General features: G+C 39.1%; 2 protein-coding genes across 9 annotated transcripts in view; one reads left to right on the forward strand and one right to left on the reverse strand.

Moving 5' to 3' along the window:
• The window catches only part of LOC118667707 (cleavage and polyadenylation specificity factor subunit 6-like), a 32,557-nt gene extending 24,455 nt beyond the window's left edge, over positions 1–8,102 (forward strand). The window contains exon 4 of the mRNA XM_036331485.1: positions 7,618–8,102. Coding sequence (XP_036187378.1) covers positions 7,618–7,684 — 67 coding nt within the window. The 3' untranslated portion in view covers positions 7,685–8,102. The remainder of the gene's footprint in view (positions 1–7,617) is intronic.
• The window catches only part of NR4A3 (nuclear receptor subfamily 4 group A member 3), a 36,081-nt gene continuing 28,384 nt past the window's right edge, over positions 7,541–15,237 (reverse strand). For 7 of the 8 annotated variants that reach the window (XM_036330211.1, XM_036330210.1, XM_036330206.1 and 4 more), the window contains one exon: positions 7,541–10,810. In XM_036330211.1, the coding sequence (XP_036186104.1) occupies positions 10,563–10,810 (248 nt within the window). In that variant the 3' untranslated portion in view covers positions 7,541–10,562. The remainder of the gene's footprint in view (positions 10,811–15,237) is intronic. The other variant, XM_036330213.1, reaches the window with a different exon arrangement.

Below are 15,237 nucleotides of genomic sequence, written 5' to 3' on the forward strand. Positions count from 1 at the left end.
TACTGCTGTCTTTGCCATTTTTTTCTGTATCAGTACATTCAAATCAATATCATTTCCAAAGCTCAATAGCATTCCATTGTTTGGCTGTCCCTCATTTAGCCTTTAATAATAAATAGGAGTTTTCTTTTTATCTCCATAGCCACTTCCTTTCAGGCAAGGTGACACTTGAAATCCTAGAATCTAGTAAGAATGATCAGATTCTTTAGTTTCTCTTGGCTCCTGAGCCAACTCCAATTTATCTGGAAGAATTACAATTAATCAAACAGTGTGCCAATGTGGAAGAGTCTGTTTTTTGGGGGAAACTATTATTAACACTTAAGGCCCAATAATCTTAAAGAAAGAAAGAAACTCTGGGCTCTATGACCATGAAAGCTCCTCTATGTCTTCAGTTGTTTGGGGTCTTTTCTCATATTGTTAATGCCTAGACAACTACTCTCTTGCTCATTGAGAGAGTTTATGAAATAATGCTAAAAATAATGACAAGTAATATTTTTTTGTGACAACTAATAACTGATAGCATTTTAGAGTGGTTACTTCTAACATAAAAGAACTAATTACTATTGATTAAGTACCCTTATTGAGAATCAACATGGAAGGTGCTGAACTAGGCAGTTAATAGAGTCCTCTATTTGGTATCTAAAGTCAACACAGTGCCATTTTATCCCCATTTTACAGACGAGACATCTAGGTTTCAATGAACTGCCCGAGTTGACCTGTTAAAACATGGATTATGTCTTAGTTTTACTCAGCACTGTATCTCAGAGCCTAGCTCGGTGCCTTGCACTGTGCCTAACAGCGGGTAGGCACTCCATACACAGTTGATGGAAGAAATATATACGTCACATGCTGTTTCATTAATTCATATTGCCTCTGGCTGATGTGAAAGAGATTTGCTTCCTGGGTGTTCACTCTTTGCCAATGATTACTCACATAGTCATAGAAATGTGCGTGAGTTCTTTTCATTCTCTAGGGCAGTGATTCCCAATGAGGGACACATGCCCCACAGGAGGGCAATTTGATTTTTAAGGGGGGCGATTCAAGAATGAGTTAACAGTGATTTTTTTGCATTTCTTATGGTTCTCGGTGCCTCATATAGTATATAAATATACATTGTGACATATTTATGCATTTCAGTCCTCTATTACATGTTTTCAAACTTTATTTGCTATTTTTTCATATCACTTCATATTATTATTATTTTTAAACAATTTCTTAGTGATTTCTTCCTCAGTACTTCAACTGTCCTTTCGTTCTCTTATTTTTCTCTTTCATGGATGCCATGTTCTTTGGAAGTTTATTTAGACCAAGTTAATGGCTTTTTAGGCTTCTTCCACGTGAATAGGAGTTTACTTTTTGAATAATAAGAATTATATGTCACAGGGAGGGCATTGGGCTTTTAGAGATGCTTAGGTGAGGCATGGCCAAACAAAGGTTGGGAACCACTGCTCTAGGGCAGTTTTCCTCAAAATGTGGTCCCTGGCCCAATAGCATTGGTGTCACTCATGGGCCCCACTTCAGATGGCCAAATCAGAATTTCTAAGCATGAGTCTCAGAAAACTGTTTTAAATAGGTTTCTGGATGATCCCAGTGAACATTAAACATGAACATTAAATTTTGAAAACCACAGAGAATAAATGAGTACCTTTGTGTTCTGAGACCCACAACAATAGTTTAGCTTGGATTAGCGATTTTTAGCCTTTTTCATCTCCTGTCACACATAAACTTAATTACTGAAATTCTTTGGCACACTAAAAAATATACATTTTTGCCAATCTGGCAAAATAAATAGGAATAATTTTGATTCATTTACACTGGATAGATATTGTTGTGTTGGCTGTTGTCGTTTTTTTTTTATTATTATTTTATTTTTTTAAAGTATATTTTTACCTATTTTAGAGAGGAAGGGAGAAGAAGAAAGAGATAGAAATATCAATAATGAGAGAAAATCATCGATTGGCTGCCTCCTGCACTACCCACACTGGGAATTGAGCCCACAACCCAGGCATGTGCCCTGACCGGGAATTGAACTATGACCTCTTGGTTCACAGGTTGACGCTCAACCACTGAGACACATCAGTCTGGCTGTTGTCATTCTTTAAAATTAGACAATCTAAGGCAGTGGTCAGCAAACTCAGTAGTCAACAGAGCCAAATATCAACAGTACTTCTTCAAAATAGACTCACCCAGGCCGAAAACCGACTTCTGCGCATGGGCCACGAAGTGTCAATCGCACTATATGCGCGCCCACACGTGGTATTTTGTGGAGGAGCACACTCAAGGGGCCAAAGAGCTGCATGTGGCTCGTGAGCCGCAGTTTGCCGACCACGGATCTAAGGGAAAAGAGGTCAGGGCCTCTGACTAAATAGTCAAGTATTACATGTTTTAAAAATTCTTGGAGCACACCAGTTGAAAATCTCTGGCTTGGGCAACTGGGTGAATACAGGAACTACTTGCAGAGATTGGGAGACAGGAGGGGCAACTTTGGATGGAGATCACAGACTTGGGTTTGGTAAGTTAAACTGGAAGTACCTGTGGGATATACAGGTGAAGATATCTGGAGGCATCTGGAACCTCCAGGTTGGGAGCTCAGAGATAAGGACCAAGTAAGAGATAGAGATTCAAAAGTGGTGGTTGAAGCCATGAATAAGACTACCCAGGATAGTGGGAAGTATTAGAGGAGAGGCAGGCCATTGACACCCCCTAGGTAATAGCATTATTTAAGGAGAGCAGAGGAGAGGAGAGGTAGGTGCTCAGAGGAAGAAGAATCTGGGTATAGCCATTTTTTTTTTTTTCTTACAATGACTTACAATGTCTAACCTTCCCCTCTGGATTATAAACTCTTTAAATACAGGGACTGTGTAAACTTTAATAGGTCCCTCAAACAAGAGTACATTGATTCACAGTCTGTGAATAATCAGTGAATTCCTGCCAGGATTCTGCTTTGCAGAAATCCAATGTGATCAAAGCTACTAGCAAGATGTTCCCCCCAAAACTTACATAATTTCCCAATGGACAGTATGGCAGATTAAAAATAAGTGAATAAATAAAGGGGATCATGTATAATCCACTGATATCCATGCTAATCACATTAACCACAGTGAATTAATTATACCTGAAAACAGATGCAAAGTTAAATTCCTTAGAAAATCAATTCATTAAACTCATATTGGAATGCACAGTCAACAACCCCATGTTTAGAAACTATCAGCAATGATTTGTGGCAAGTTCTGATTTACTAAAGAAACTGCTTAAAATATTTTTAAAGGCAATTACAATTACTGTCTGGCGTTTGATGGAAAGAAATATCGTCAGCATCGTCCCTCGTGTGTCAACTGTCACAATTTTCTAAAATTTTTGAGGCAAAAAATAGGCAGGCTCTACTATTTGCTAGCCTCGATTAGGGTTAATTCAATGTGTGTCTGCAAATAATAGTGTTTAATGTAATCTCTCTAATTACAGATAAAATGCATTTTCAGTCATGCTCATCACTGACAGTATTTTGGGATAAGTTAAACTGACAGCTGCTTTCTAAAGGAAAGGAAAAAACAAACCTTGCTTGAGGTTGTGCTAATTTTCACTCTATCTTTTTTTTTTTTTTGCATTGAAGTTCAGAAAAATATGAAACTAGACACTTTGGCTCTAGATAGATACCAACTTTGGAAATCATGACATAGTCTATCTCTTGAGAATTTGGTATGTTTCCCATCTCCCACCCCCATCAATAAATATTAACTTGAATTTACTCAACAAGCATTTTCTAAGGGTTTCAGGGAACCAAGCATTATGCTAGGCCAGTGGTTCTCAACCTTCCTAATGCCATGACTCTTTAATACAGTTCCTCATGTTGTGGTGACCCCCAACCATAAAATTATTTTCGATGCTACTTCGTAACTGTAATTTTGCTACTGTTATGAATCGTAATGTAAATATCTGATATGCAGGATGTATTTTCATTGTTACAAATTGAACATAATTAAAGCATAGTGATTAATCAAGAAAACAATATGTAATTATATATGTGCTTTCCAATGGTCTTAGGTGACCCCTACGAAAGAGTCATTCGACCCCCAAAGGGGTCGCGATCCACAGGTTAAGAACCGCTGTGCTAGGCACTTAAGAGATTGAGAAAGAATGATTCTACCAAAACTGCCCTCTACAATTGGCCCCATGAGCAAGTCAAGCTTCCTACTATACTAGACATATTAGTCACAGCGACAATATAATCACAGCCCCTACAAACAGAAACTATTCAAGTTATAATATTTTCCGAAGGGTCAATGCATGTTCTTCCTCAATCACAGCTGATTGGACCAGCCATGACCCCAGGGCACCAAATCCACAGATTGTTCAGGGATCTCACTTGGCCTGGCATGAAAAATTGAGCTGGACCGATTACATTTTCTCTCTCAGGAATAGGAATTGGAAAATACTGAATAAGGTGGTGAGTGGCAAAAGTGAAATTAGATAGTGATAAGAGAAGAACCACAAAACAGAGAGAATTACGACCATGAGGGGGCAGGCTGCATCTGGTCTATGAGGTTACGAAGAAGCAGAAAAACAGGACCTAGTCCAAAGGTGAATGAATCAAGGAATTAATAAATGAACAAATAATTGTGACCCAAGTGTCTTTGAGTTTTGTTTTTTTGTTTGGTTGGTTTTTTGTTTTTTTTTTTGGTAGGCTCAAAATATGACTGATTCGCACTGAGTCATTATCCTTAATACTCCTGGCACTTTAAAAAAACAACAACAAAAAAACCTATGCTGCATATGGGCTGTTTTTCTTATGTCCTGTGTATCTTAGTTGGGATTTTAGTTCAGCTTTCAATAATGGAAACACTCTAAATAACAGTGATTTAAACAAGGAGTTTCTTTCTCATGAAAAGTTTAATATAAGAAACCCAAGACTTAAAGGGGTAGCTCTTCTCCACAAAACTCAGGGACCTGGATTCCTTCCAAATTATTTTTCCGCAGTTCCTAGAGGAGGTACCCTTATCTCTATAGTCTAAGTAGCATTCATGTTCCAGATAGAAGATGGAGAGGGAAGAGTAAGAATAGGTGAATGACACCAGGTAGATAGGTTTCTAGAACTTGGGAAAGTCTTATGTATGATTTTGAGGTGGAAATTAAGGAAAGATCCAAGTTGTACTTCCAGAAATAGGGATGATACCAGAAAGAAGTACAGCAAGACAGTTCATTAACAGAGCTAAGCAAACAGAAGTGGCACCTCAAAGCCAGGGCTAATGTAAAAATTGGCAGAATTTGAAGATATCGCGAGGAGGTCTTTGGACCTCCCTATTTGTGGAATAGGGAGTTCAAAACAATCCTTCTAGATCCTAAAGAACAGAGGCCTCAGCTAATGTGAGTTACAGTATAAATCAGGCATAGTCCAAGACCAGGGCTATCACGAGCCATCCTAAAATATCACCTATCATGATACTACTCTTGATTCTTCTCCAAGTTGAAATTTCTACCCACAGAGACACTTTTTGGGGCCAGGCAATAATAATGTCTCTAGAAGTCTGCTGTCAGATGCCACCTGGAAGGAGAGAGGTATATAGGACATAGTACCCAGATGACAATGTCACTTATATCCCACCCCTGGCTGCACGGAAGTATGAGAGAAACATGTTTATCCTGAGTGGCCATGTGTGTCCTGAGTGGCCATGTGTGTGGCCAAATATTCTATTTCTACGTAAAAAAGGCATGGCAGCTTTTTGTAAAGTTAAACCTACCCAGTGATTCTACTCCTATGTATTTACTCTAAAGAAATGAAACATGTTCGCACAAAGACTGTAGGTGTCTCAGTTTTGCAAGATGAAGAGTTCTGAAGATTGGTTAACATTGGTGAATGTGTTCGACATCCCTGAACCATATACTTAAAAATGGTGAAGCCGAAGCCGGTTTGGCTCAGTGGATAGAGCGTCGGCCTGCAGACTCAAGGGTCCCAGGTTCGATTCCGGTCAAGGGCATGTACCTGGGTTGCGGGCACATCCCCAGTGGGAGATGTGCAGGAGGCAGCTGATCGATGTTTCTAACTCTCTATCTCTCTCCCTTCCTCTCTGTAAAAAATCAATAAAATATATTTAAAAAATAAATGGTGAAGATGGTGTTATGTGTATTTTACCACAATTTTTTTTTAAAAATATATTTTATTGATTTTTTACAGAGAGGATGGGAGAGGGATAGAGAGTTAGAAACATTGATGAGAGAGAAACATTGATCAGCTGCCTCCTGCACACCCCCACTGGGAATGTGCCCGCAACTAAGGTACATGCCCTTGACCGGAATCGAACCCGGGACCCTTCAGTCCACAGGCCGACGCTCCATCCACTGAGCCAAACCAGTCAGGGCAACACAATTTTTAATATATTTTAAAATTTGATTTCAGAGAGATAGAAACATCAACGATGAGAGAGAATCATTGATTGGCTGCCACCTACACACCCCCTATTGGTAATTGAGCCTGCAAACTGGGCCACGTGCCCTGACTGGGAATCGAACCATGACTTCCTGGTTCATAGGTCGACACAACCACTGAGCCACCGTGGCTGGACTTACCACAATTTTTAAAGAAGTCAACATTTAGTGTCTTGTATTATCTTTGTGTATTTAACTTATGAAAATTCAACTACAGGCAAGTACCCCTTATTTAGTCCCGACCTTCTTGCCTCTCTACCCATTCAAAACCAAACTTTTGCCCCTAGCGTCCTTTCTTTTTCTTTTTGCCAAGCCCCTATATTTAAATTCATATGCAAGATGATGCTTCATTATCTCTCATTTTTTCTTACTGATCACATCTTATTGCTGAGGAAATGAAAGTACTGCTGAGCAGCAGAAAGATGTTTTGTTTGGCTTTTAGGCCACACATGGCACTTAGATGTCACAGAAAATGCTTTATGCATAAACGGATGAAGTAAATCACGAGAGCTCTACATTTCTCTTTTCGAACCATCAAAACACAGAAAAATGTGTTTGCACTAACTCAGTATGTGCTGTGTGGGGTAGAGTTGAATGAAAGTTGCATTTGCGTGGCCCACAGAGAGGGGTGTCTAGCAATGTAGTAGTAATGGCTCCCGCAAAAAGGCAGAGTACCAATCGATCTTTGAGAACTCTAACCTTATTCTTGTAAATTCTGATTCACAAACAATTGATATCCCATCATCTTGATATGGAAACACATCCTCCATACCCCTAAAGAATACACTTAGACAATAAATTGTTAGCTCCATTTAAGTTATGTACAATTGAAACAAAAAAACAGTTTCATACAACTGTGCATTTGTATCTCCTCAAAGCACCCAACAGTGCTTTGCCTGCAGGAAATAGTCAATAAATGGTTATCGAATTTAGACCGTTCTTCTTCCCAATCAGTGAGGTTTAATATATTTCCAATTGGAATGTCTATTAATTTTTCAGCATTAGTAAGCCTTTTAAAAAAATCAATTTGGGGATGTATTTAAGAGTTCACAGCAAATGCTAGTATATAGATGATTAAGGAAATACTGGTAAATGAAGCATGCTTATTCAACACACCAGTAGCCACTGATAAAATGTAATTTAATTTAATCATTTAAATTTACATTGTTAATGTACAAGAGCATTAATTTCAAACCACAGGTTAACACATACTAAAGAGCAACGCTGTTTGAGGAGCAGAGGACCTCTGGAAAACTCTGCTGTCTGAAACGAAAGCAAGGCACTCTCCACTAACAGCTGGTGGATTCCTGACTTCCGCCCACAGGAGGCCTGTTCACGCCGAGAGAGAGCTCTTTCCCAAGGGAGGAATCACCTGCTTTAATTCTTGCTGTCCTCTTCTGAGCTAGTTCGGTCATCCACTCTGTATACACTTGTGTGTCCACATGAAGACAAAAAAAGAGACTTGAATTGATAGATGGTGTGGGAGCCTCCCAAGGCTCTCATAGTTGCAATGACTATGGAAGACAGAAGAACACTGGCTATAATCTTTATTTTCAGCACTAAGTGTCTGGGCATATCACTAAAAATCTTCTTCATTGCTTCCAACCAATCGATACTACGGTTAAAAGGTCTTTTTCCTTAAATCTGATGGGTGTAAAAATAAAAAGTAACAGCATTTCTCTAGAGCTCTGTGTGTGTGTTTTTTTTCTTTTCTTTTTCAGACATGACAAAAAAACAAGGACTGACTTTCCAATACTAATGGTGCACGAAAGGATTATGTATGCACAGTACTTCTAACTCATTCAAATTCAACTTGAATTTGGTCTGAAGCTACCTTATATGAAATGTTAGCTTTCCTGATATTGAATAATGTTTATTATGTTCGCATATAAGCTGAAAAAATTAATGCAAAAGTACTACTTTACTCATGGTTATTATTAGGTAAAATGTAAGTATTTCTGGTTAGTTTAAAAAGCCTGTTTTCCTATAGATGCAGTAAGTTGAGTAAAAAGACTATGGAAAAGAGACTTAGGTCCTAGACTTGATTCTGGTACTAGCTCTTTGACCTGGGTAACTCTTTACCCTTTGCTGGGTCTGTTTTCTCCTCTGTGAATTTTGGGGTTGGGTGGACTAGCTGACAAGTCAGGCCCCTTCCAAGTTTTAACATTCCAAGATCCTAACATTCCAGATGCTATCATCTTGATATAAAAATAATAATCTTTCATAAAAGCTCACACAAACATAATATATGATCAACTATCAGAATGACTCTTGGAAAAAAAACATATACGGTTTGCTGTCTGGGTTCCTCTTTGCAGCAGTTAGGCAATTCATTTGGCATTTGTTTGATTGTATAATTTAATGACAATATAAACAGCATAGTTTTGTTACTTTTCCTTTAAAAAGCAAAAATGACTCAGAGCTAACAAAAACTACTGTGACATCAGTTTGACATTCAAAGTTTGTTTCTTAGCAAAATGGCCAAACATATTTTGACTTGATACAGAATATATAATATAAAGACTTTTAGACCTAGAAATCTTCAAACATTATATTTGAATTTAGCAAAACATAAGCAAAATTTTAATATCAAAGTGCTAAACAGTACTGCCTTAAAAGTCACTGCAAATGAACCATAAAATAACTGCATGGGAAGTAACATTTATTGTACAAATGGTTAATAAAAAGACACATTATAAATATATATATGTAACCTATATTTATATATATTTGCTTATTTAATTTCTAGTTGGCGTATCCAAGTCACTGTGAACACCCCATTTAAGTACTCTGTAACTCAGCTTCCAGGAGCTGGTGGTCTTGCAATAAATACAGGCAAAGCTATTACAATATAACGTGCATACAAATGTTTATACAAATAAGAACACTATGCAACAAATTATCTCATAGTAATATGGCATTAACAGTATAAACATACAAAAGGGAGTACGAACACGGAATGTTGAAACGCAGCCCATTAATCCTTCCTAGTACTCACATTCATACTACTTTTTAAAAAATAAGACTTGCTTACTCTCCATAATTGTCTCTGTAACTGATAACAAAAATTAAATTGTATATATTAAAAACCTTATTACCCCTGGTGTGTACCCTGTATGATCCAGTTCCTATTTTTTGCATGTTCTTACCTAGGAACCAAACACTTGAGATTCACTAAACGCGGCTGGGCTTCTGCGTGACTGTGTCAGTCAGTTGCTATAACTGAAGGAAGTTTAGGAAACTCTGGATGGGTTGATAGAACACAACCAAAACAGTTGTACGTAATCCATCTTATAACCTGAGCCCCCTTCGGGACAGCTGGACAGTCAGGGCAGGGATCTGGATCCGTAAGAATGGCCCGAAATCTTGGATGGACCATACCTCAGAAGGGGTCTATAGGGCAGGTGGACAAAAACCTGTGCTAGGAAATTAGCACTTGTCCTTTGCTAACTTGCCTCCTTTTTATTTCTGTATAAAATAAAGGAGAGTTAATAGACAAGACTTAGTAAGACAGCAGTTTAAAAATTGCACTTGTATATGGAAGCGAACAGCCATTATCATTTTGCTATGTCTGATTGATAGGTTATCGTCCATCTTTCACCATTTGTTAAAATAAAGGAAGAAAGAAATTAAGACGAGGGAATTTCTGCCTTGTTTGCACCACATACGTACCCTTGATACAGGAAGTATATTCTAAAAGCGATCAGCTCAAGACAGGTCCTACCCCGGCGAACAACCTGTGGCTGTTCTTGTTTTTAAATACAAAGCAACTATAATTGTCTTCCCCAGAAACAGTTTTCAAACAGTTATATTATCCTTTTTTGTTTTCCCCCTGCTGGGATAGCATCATCCAAAAGTGCTTGGTTAGCAGTTTCTTAGAAAACCCTCATGAACTATAACCCCCCTCCCCACCCCAAACCCAAGCCTAAATATAAAACACAACCCCAACACAATACTCTGCAAGTTTTCTGGCTTTAGGTTGTAAGGAAAAGTGCCAGAAAAAAAAAAAAAAGTCTTTCATTTTGTCAGGAGCTGCTTTTTCTCTTAAGGAAGGACAGGAATGGTAGGTGTCCAGACCCCTCCCTCTGCTGCGTAGCAAGCAGGCGCTAGCAGATGAGGCGGCTCCCTGCTCAGGCTCCTCCTCCTCAGAAAGGCAGGGTGTCCAGGAAGAGCTTGTCGATGATGGAAGGTGGAGACACCAAGTCTTCCAGCTTCAGGTAGAAGATGCGCTGGAGACCCAGGGTGCAGATCTTCCGCAGTTCTACCAGGGCGCCCAGGACCTTGGGCTCCGTGGGCTCCAAGGCCTGCCCCTTACTCTGGTGGTCTTTTAAGCTGCTCGTGATCTTGTTGCATAGCTCTTCCACTCTCTTTGGTTCTTTCAACCCATGTCGTTCTGCAGAGGCATAGAAAAGGACGCGTTTAGGAGGCAGTTCCATCTTAAGAAACTGTGAATCCCTAAGCAAGGCCTGTGTCCGGTTCTGCCAGTTGAGATGGCATTTTACAAAGTGCCCTCCCTCTTAGAGGTCGTTCTTTGAATCCCAGTCTGTCACTCACTGTGTGCCCTTGAATAAGTCCCTTAACCTTTCAGCCCTGGTTTCCTTATAATATGAAGATGATAACATACCTAATTCAGGGTTTCTGGGAAGACCTTGGCCCCAGTTATCTCAGTCAAAGTTTTCATCTCTCAGTACATTTACATGTAAAATAATAATTTGTGAGAGATGAAAAACATCCATCCAGTTGGAAATCATGTTTGAGTTTCTAATTTTCCCAACATTAATGTTTTTAGTTGGGAATATTTTTGTTACAAAAGTTACTTTCTTAAAGCATAAGTCATCAGAAAAATGAAGCAACTCTCCAGACATTTTTTTTTCTTCCTCTCTTGCCCTAAATTAAAGGAGGCCTGGGGACCAGGAGATCTGCCTTCTTCCCCAGCTTGGCTAGTCGTGTTTGAGTTTTTCCCTTTCTAGGGCCCATCTTAAAAGGAGGAGGTTGGGCTTAATGACCTCTAAGGTCCCTTCCAGCTTTGAGGTGTTAAAATTATATTCAGGTCCAACCATGGACATTGCCAGCAGCATCTCAATGGATTGTAAATCTAAGACAATGCCTGACATGTGACAAATGATATAGTCAAAAACAAAACAAAACAAAACAATAAGTCCCCTAATTCCCAAGCTTTGCAGTGTATAATTTTGCTTTCTCCAGGAAACTAGCAAATCAGTTGAGAGGCAAATCTGTCCCCATGGTTTACCTTTACTCAATACATGCACTCAAGAGTGAACTTCAAGAGTAATCCAGCCTGCAATAGTGTTCTGCCTAAAAGTTTTATTTGCCCTCCAAAGCAAAAAAAAACAAAAAACACAAAATAAAAACAAAAACAGTGTGCAAATTTGGCATTATATTTCAAGAGCTATAACATGTTCGTTGCCTCTGACCAAGTAATCCCACTCACGGGAATTTATCTGAAAGAAAAACTCAACAGAATAAAACTGTATGCATGAAGATATTTTGGATAAGAATTATCTATTTTAAAAACTAGGAAAAGATAAAGGGTGGAAGAACAGAGGAACCATTAAGTAAAAAATAGTATGTCCACGTAATGGAAGGTTCTATAGACATCAGAAAGGACAAATGCTAACGTTATGAAGCAACATGGAAAAATACATAACAGCACATTAGAAAGAGAAAAGAATATGAAATGGTCTCTAAGATGTGATTACATCTATGTAAAAATTTCTTTTCCGAGGAAAAGAAAAATTTCTTCATCTAGAGAAGTATGAAAGAAAACGAAAAAGTGAAAATATTTATGAGATTGTCAGATAACTCTTACCTTTTTTTTTTTTTTTTTTTAAATTTCCAGGCTAATGTTATTTGTCTAACAAACAATGTTAAAGTAGAACAAACGGGGATTCGATCCTTTGTGAAGCCCTCTCCTAGCTGCATCCTGATCACACAATCATCTTGCTGACAGTACATTCTATTAATACTGAGCCGTCTCAGATTAGGTTCAGAGCCCAGAGAGAGGTGCTTCTCCCAGAATAAAATACCAACCCATTGATTTAAGCTTTCCTTTTCCACGCCTCATGTCTTGAATTATATTCAAAATACCATATTCATAAAGAAACTGAGCGATGTTGATGGCTGGATTTCGGGAGAGAGTTGATTATGGAGCCCTGTAACTAGACTTTCTCATGGCCAAACTCACAAAAGGTGCCTCGGAGTTCTCCCTGCTCTCCAACCAGTGGTGACTGCTCAATAACTATGGCAACCATTATTTATTCAGTGAATTCAAGTGGAGATCGATACCTCCTGCCAGCTGGATCAGCCCTAGGCCTGGAATTCCTTGAGGAATTCAGACACTCCTGTTAGAAGCCAGAGGCACCTCCTTTGTTGTTCTGAACAGCTACTGGATTTGTGGCTTCTTTACTTTTTCAAAAGGGCTGAGACAAAATTCAGTCTCCATGCAAACTACTGCCAGCAGCCAGCAAGGTTTTCAAATCACTAGGGAGTCACTAAGTGTCTAGGCGCTTCCTAGTAATTTGAAATTCCTCAAAACCCCAATCACTGACATTTTAGCTTAAGGGACCCCCTTTCTTCTCGCAGCTTGGTAAACATGGCTGCAGAGCTGATATTCGGAGAGTTCACTAATTCAGGAGGAAATCAGACATTCAAATTTCCCCCTTCCCTAGGAATTATACACAGGTTTTAGTTTAAGATCTTTGTCCACCATTAAACAAATCAAGCTTCTTGGTGTTTCTTGCATTTTGATCTCCATCATTTTTATCCAATACTTCAGTATTCTAACTCAGCTTTATGCAGTCAGAACTTTAAAATACAACTTCTAGAAATGGTTAAGTAACGAATTTATGTGTCAGAACCAAACCAATTTGAGTCATTTAGTTCAAACTCCCACCTCAGATAAGAATCTCCACTACGAGATACTACAGAGACTGCTGGGCACCAGCTCGACTAGGAGTTCACTATTTCACCTGATAACCAAAATACAGGGGTGAATAAAAGTAGGTTTACAGTTGTTCGTATGGAAAATAATGAAATAATTAATAATAATACAAGAATAAACTCTCTTTTGCATACTCACAACTGTAAACCTACTTTTGCCCGCCCCTGTAGATTTGAGAGCACTTTCTACAACACTTTTACCTAGATTATTTTATCACACCCTCACAATAACCCTTTGAATTAGGCAGGACACACATGATCTTTATTTAATAGATCAGGTAAGGCTCAGGGAGTTAAGTAACTTGCCCATGGTCAAAATGAACAAGTGGTTAATTTCTTTCACTCCAAGTCCAGAAATACCAGGCTGCCTTGAACATTATGTTAGACTGTCCCTCCTCGTTCAGCCTCCCTGTAACTCCCTCCTACACGTTGTGTACCTCATTAACTAATTGATTAATTACTTCTTTCAACAAATATTTATGGAGGACTTATTTATAGCCACTGGGGTCAGAGCCGTGAACAAAACAGACCACAGATCACACTTCTAACCTGTATGGTTCCTAAGGACACTGCTGGATTACTGGGGATTTAGCTATCCATGCCACAGACATCTCTGCTAAGAGAGAGAAGAAGGGGAGGCACGGAAGAAGAGGAGAGAGGAGAGAGATTTCAACTTCACCTAGTGAAAATCTACTCATTCTTAAATCACAGATCACATTTTTTCCAAGGAAGTTTTTCCCTTTTACTCTCAGTCTAGATTATTTTTTCTATTTTTTTCCTCTGAAGGATAGACAGATTGAAATCAGATATTTATGAGTATTGCCTGCCTCCTCCTTTAAATGTAAGCTCCATGGGGGCACGGACTGTGTTTGCTCATGGTCACACCTCCAGCACCAGGCCTACTGCATGGGAGACGGCAGAAGCACAGAGACCAGGCCCCACAGTGGATTCACTCTCATGCTCACTCCAGGACATACAATCATTGAGTACAATAGCCTGTCCTCTTTTTCTCTTCTTGCTATGAAATTTTATATGTGGTTTAACAAATGTTCAAAGCAATTTCCACTTTTCCCCAAAATGCGCTGAAATGTTCCACTCTCATGTCCTTGCTATGCTGTTGCCTTGGTTTGCGATGTCCTTCCTCTATATACTGCCATGTCTAGAAACCACCTCCTTGGGAAGCCATTCATGATCAGCACCTCCAACTTTCTACACCCCCAAAATGTTAGCAGTAATCTGGACTTCCCCTGCACTGACTCTGTCCCTTTTAAGGACCTGAGCACTAACCACCATAGATGAGTTCATTGCATCATAATCAGATATGACTTCCTAGTAACCTATATACTTTCTGACAGCAGAATTCATGCATGGCTCATCTTTGCGACCCTGGAGACTGACACTGTGCCTGAAATATAGACAGCACTCAATATTTGTTTAATGAATGGATACTTGTAAACTGACAATTTCACACAAACTTTCTATTTGGGGGGGCTTCTTATTTACTAATCACAATCACCTCACTGGTGTCACATCAGAAGCTAAGCACTTTCATTACTCCTGGGACAGGGATATGGCACTGGCAAAAAGGAATGGGTAGGGTGGATGAATTGGGACCTAAAAACATTTCACAACCACAACTGTGGGGAACTCCCTTTCACTGTACGGAGGAAGAGTGATCTGAAAGAAACCATTTCCTGCCCCACCTCACCACCAGTCACATAGAGAGAGGTGGAGGAAGAAGAAGAAAAAGAAAAAAAGAGCCATGTTTGTACAAACTAGCAATACTGTCCAGATTCTTAATTTTCCTGGAAGCAAGATGGGTTTGACTTTTAAGATCCCATTTCCTTTCATGAGTTCACT

Source organism: Myotis myotis, unplaced genomic scaffold (genome assembly GCF_014108235.1).
Source record: "Myotis myotis isolate mMyoMyo1 unplaced genomic scaffold, mMyoMyo1.p scaffold_m19_p_12, whole genome shotgun sequence".
In the NCBI taxonomy this organism is placed as follows: Eukaryota; Metazoa; Chordata; class Mammalia; order Chiroptera; family Vespertilionidae; genus Myotis; species Myotis myotis.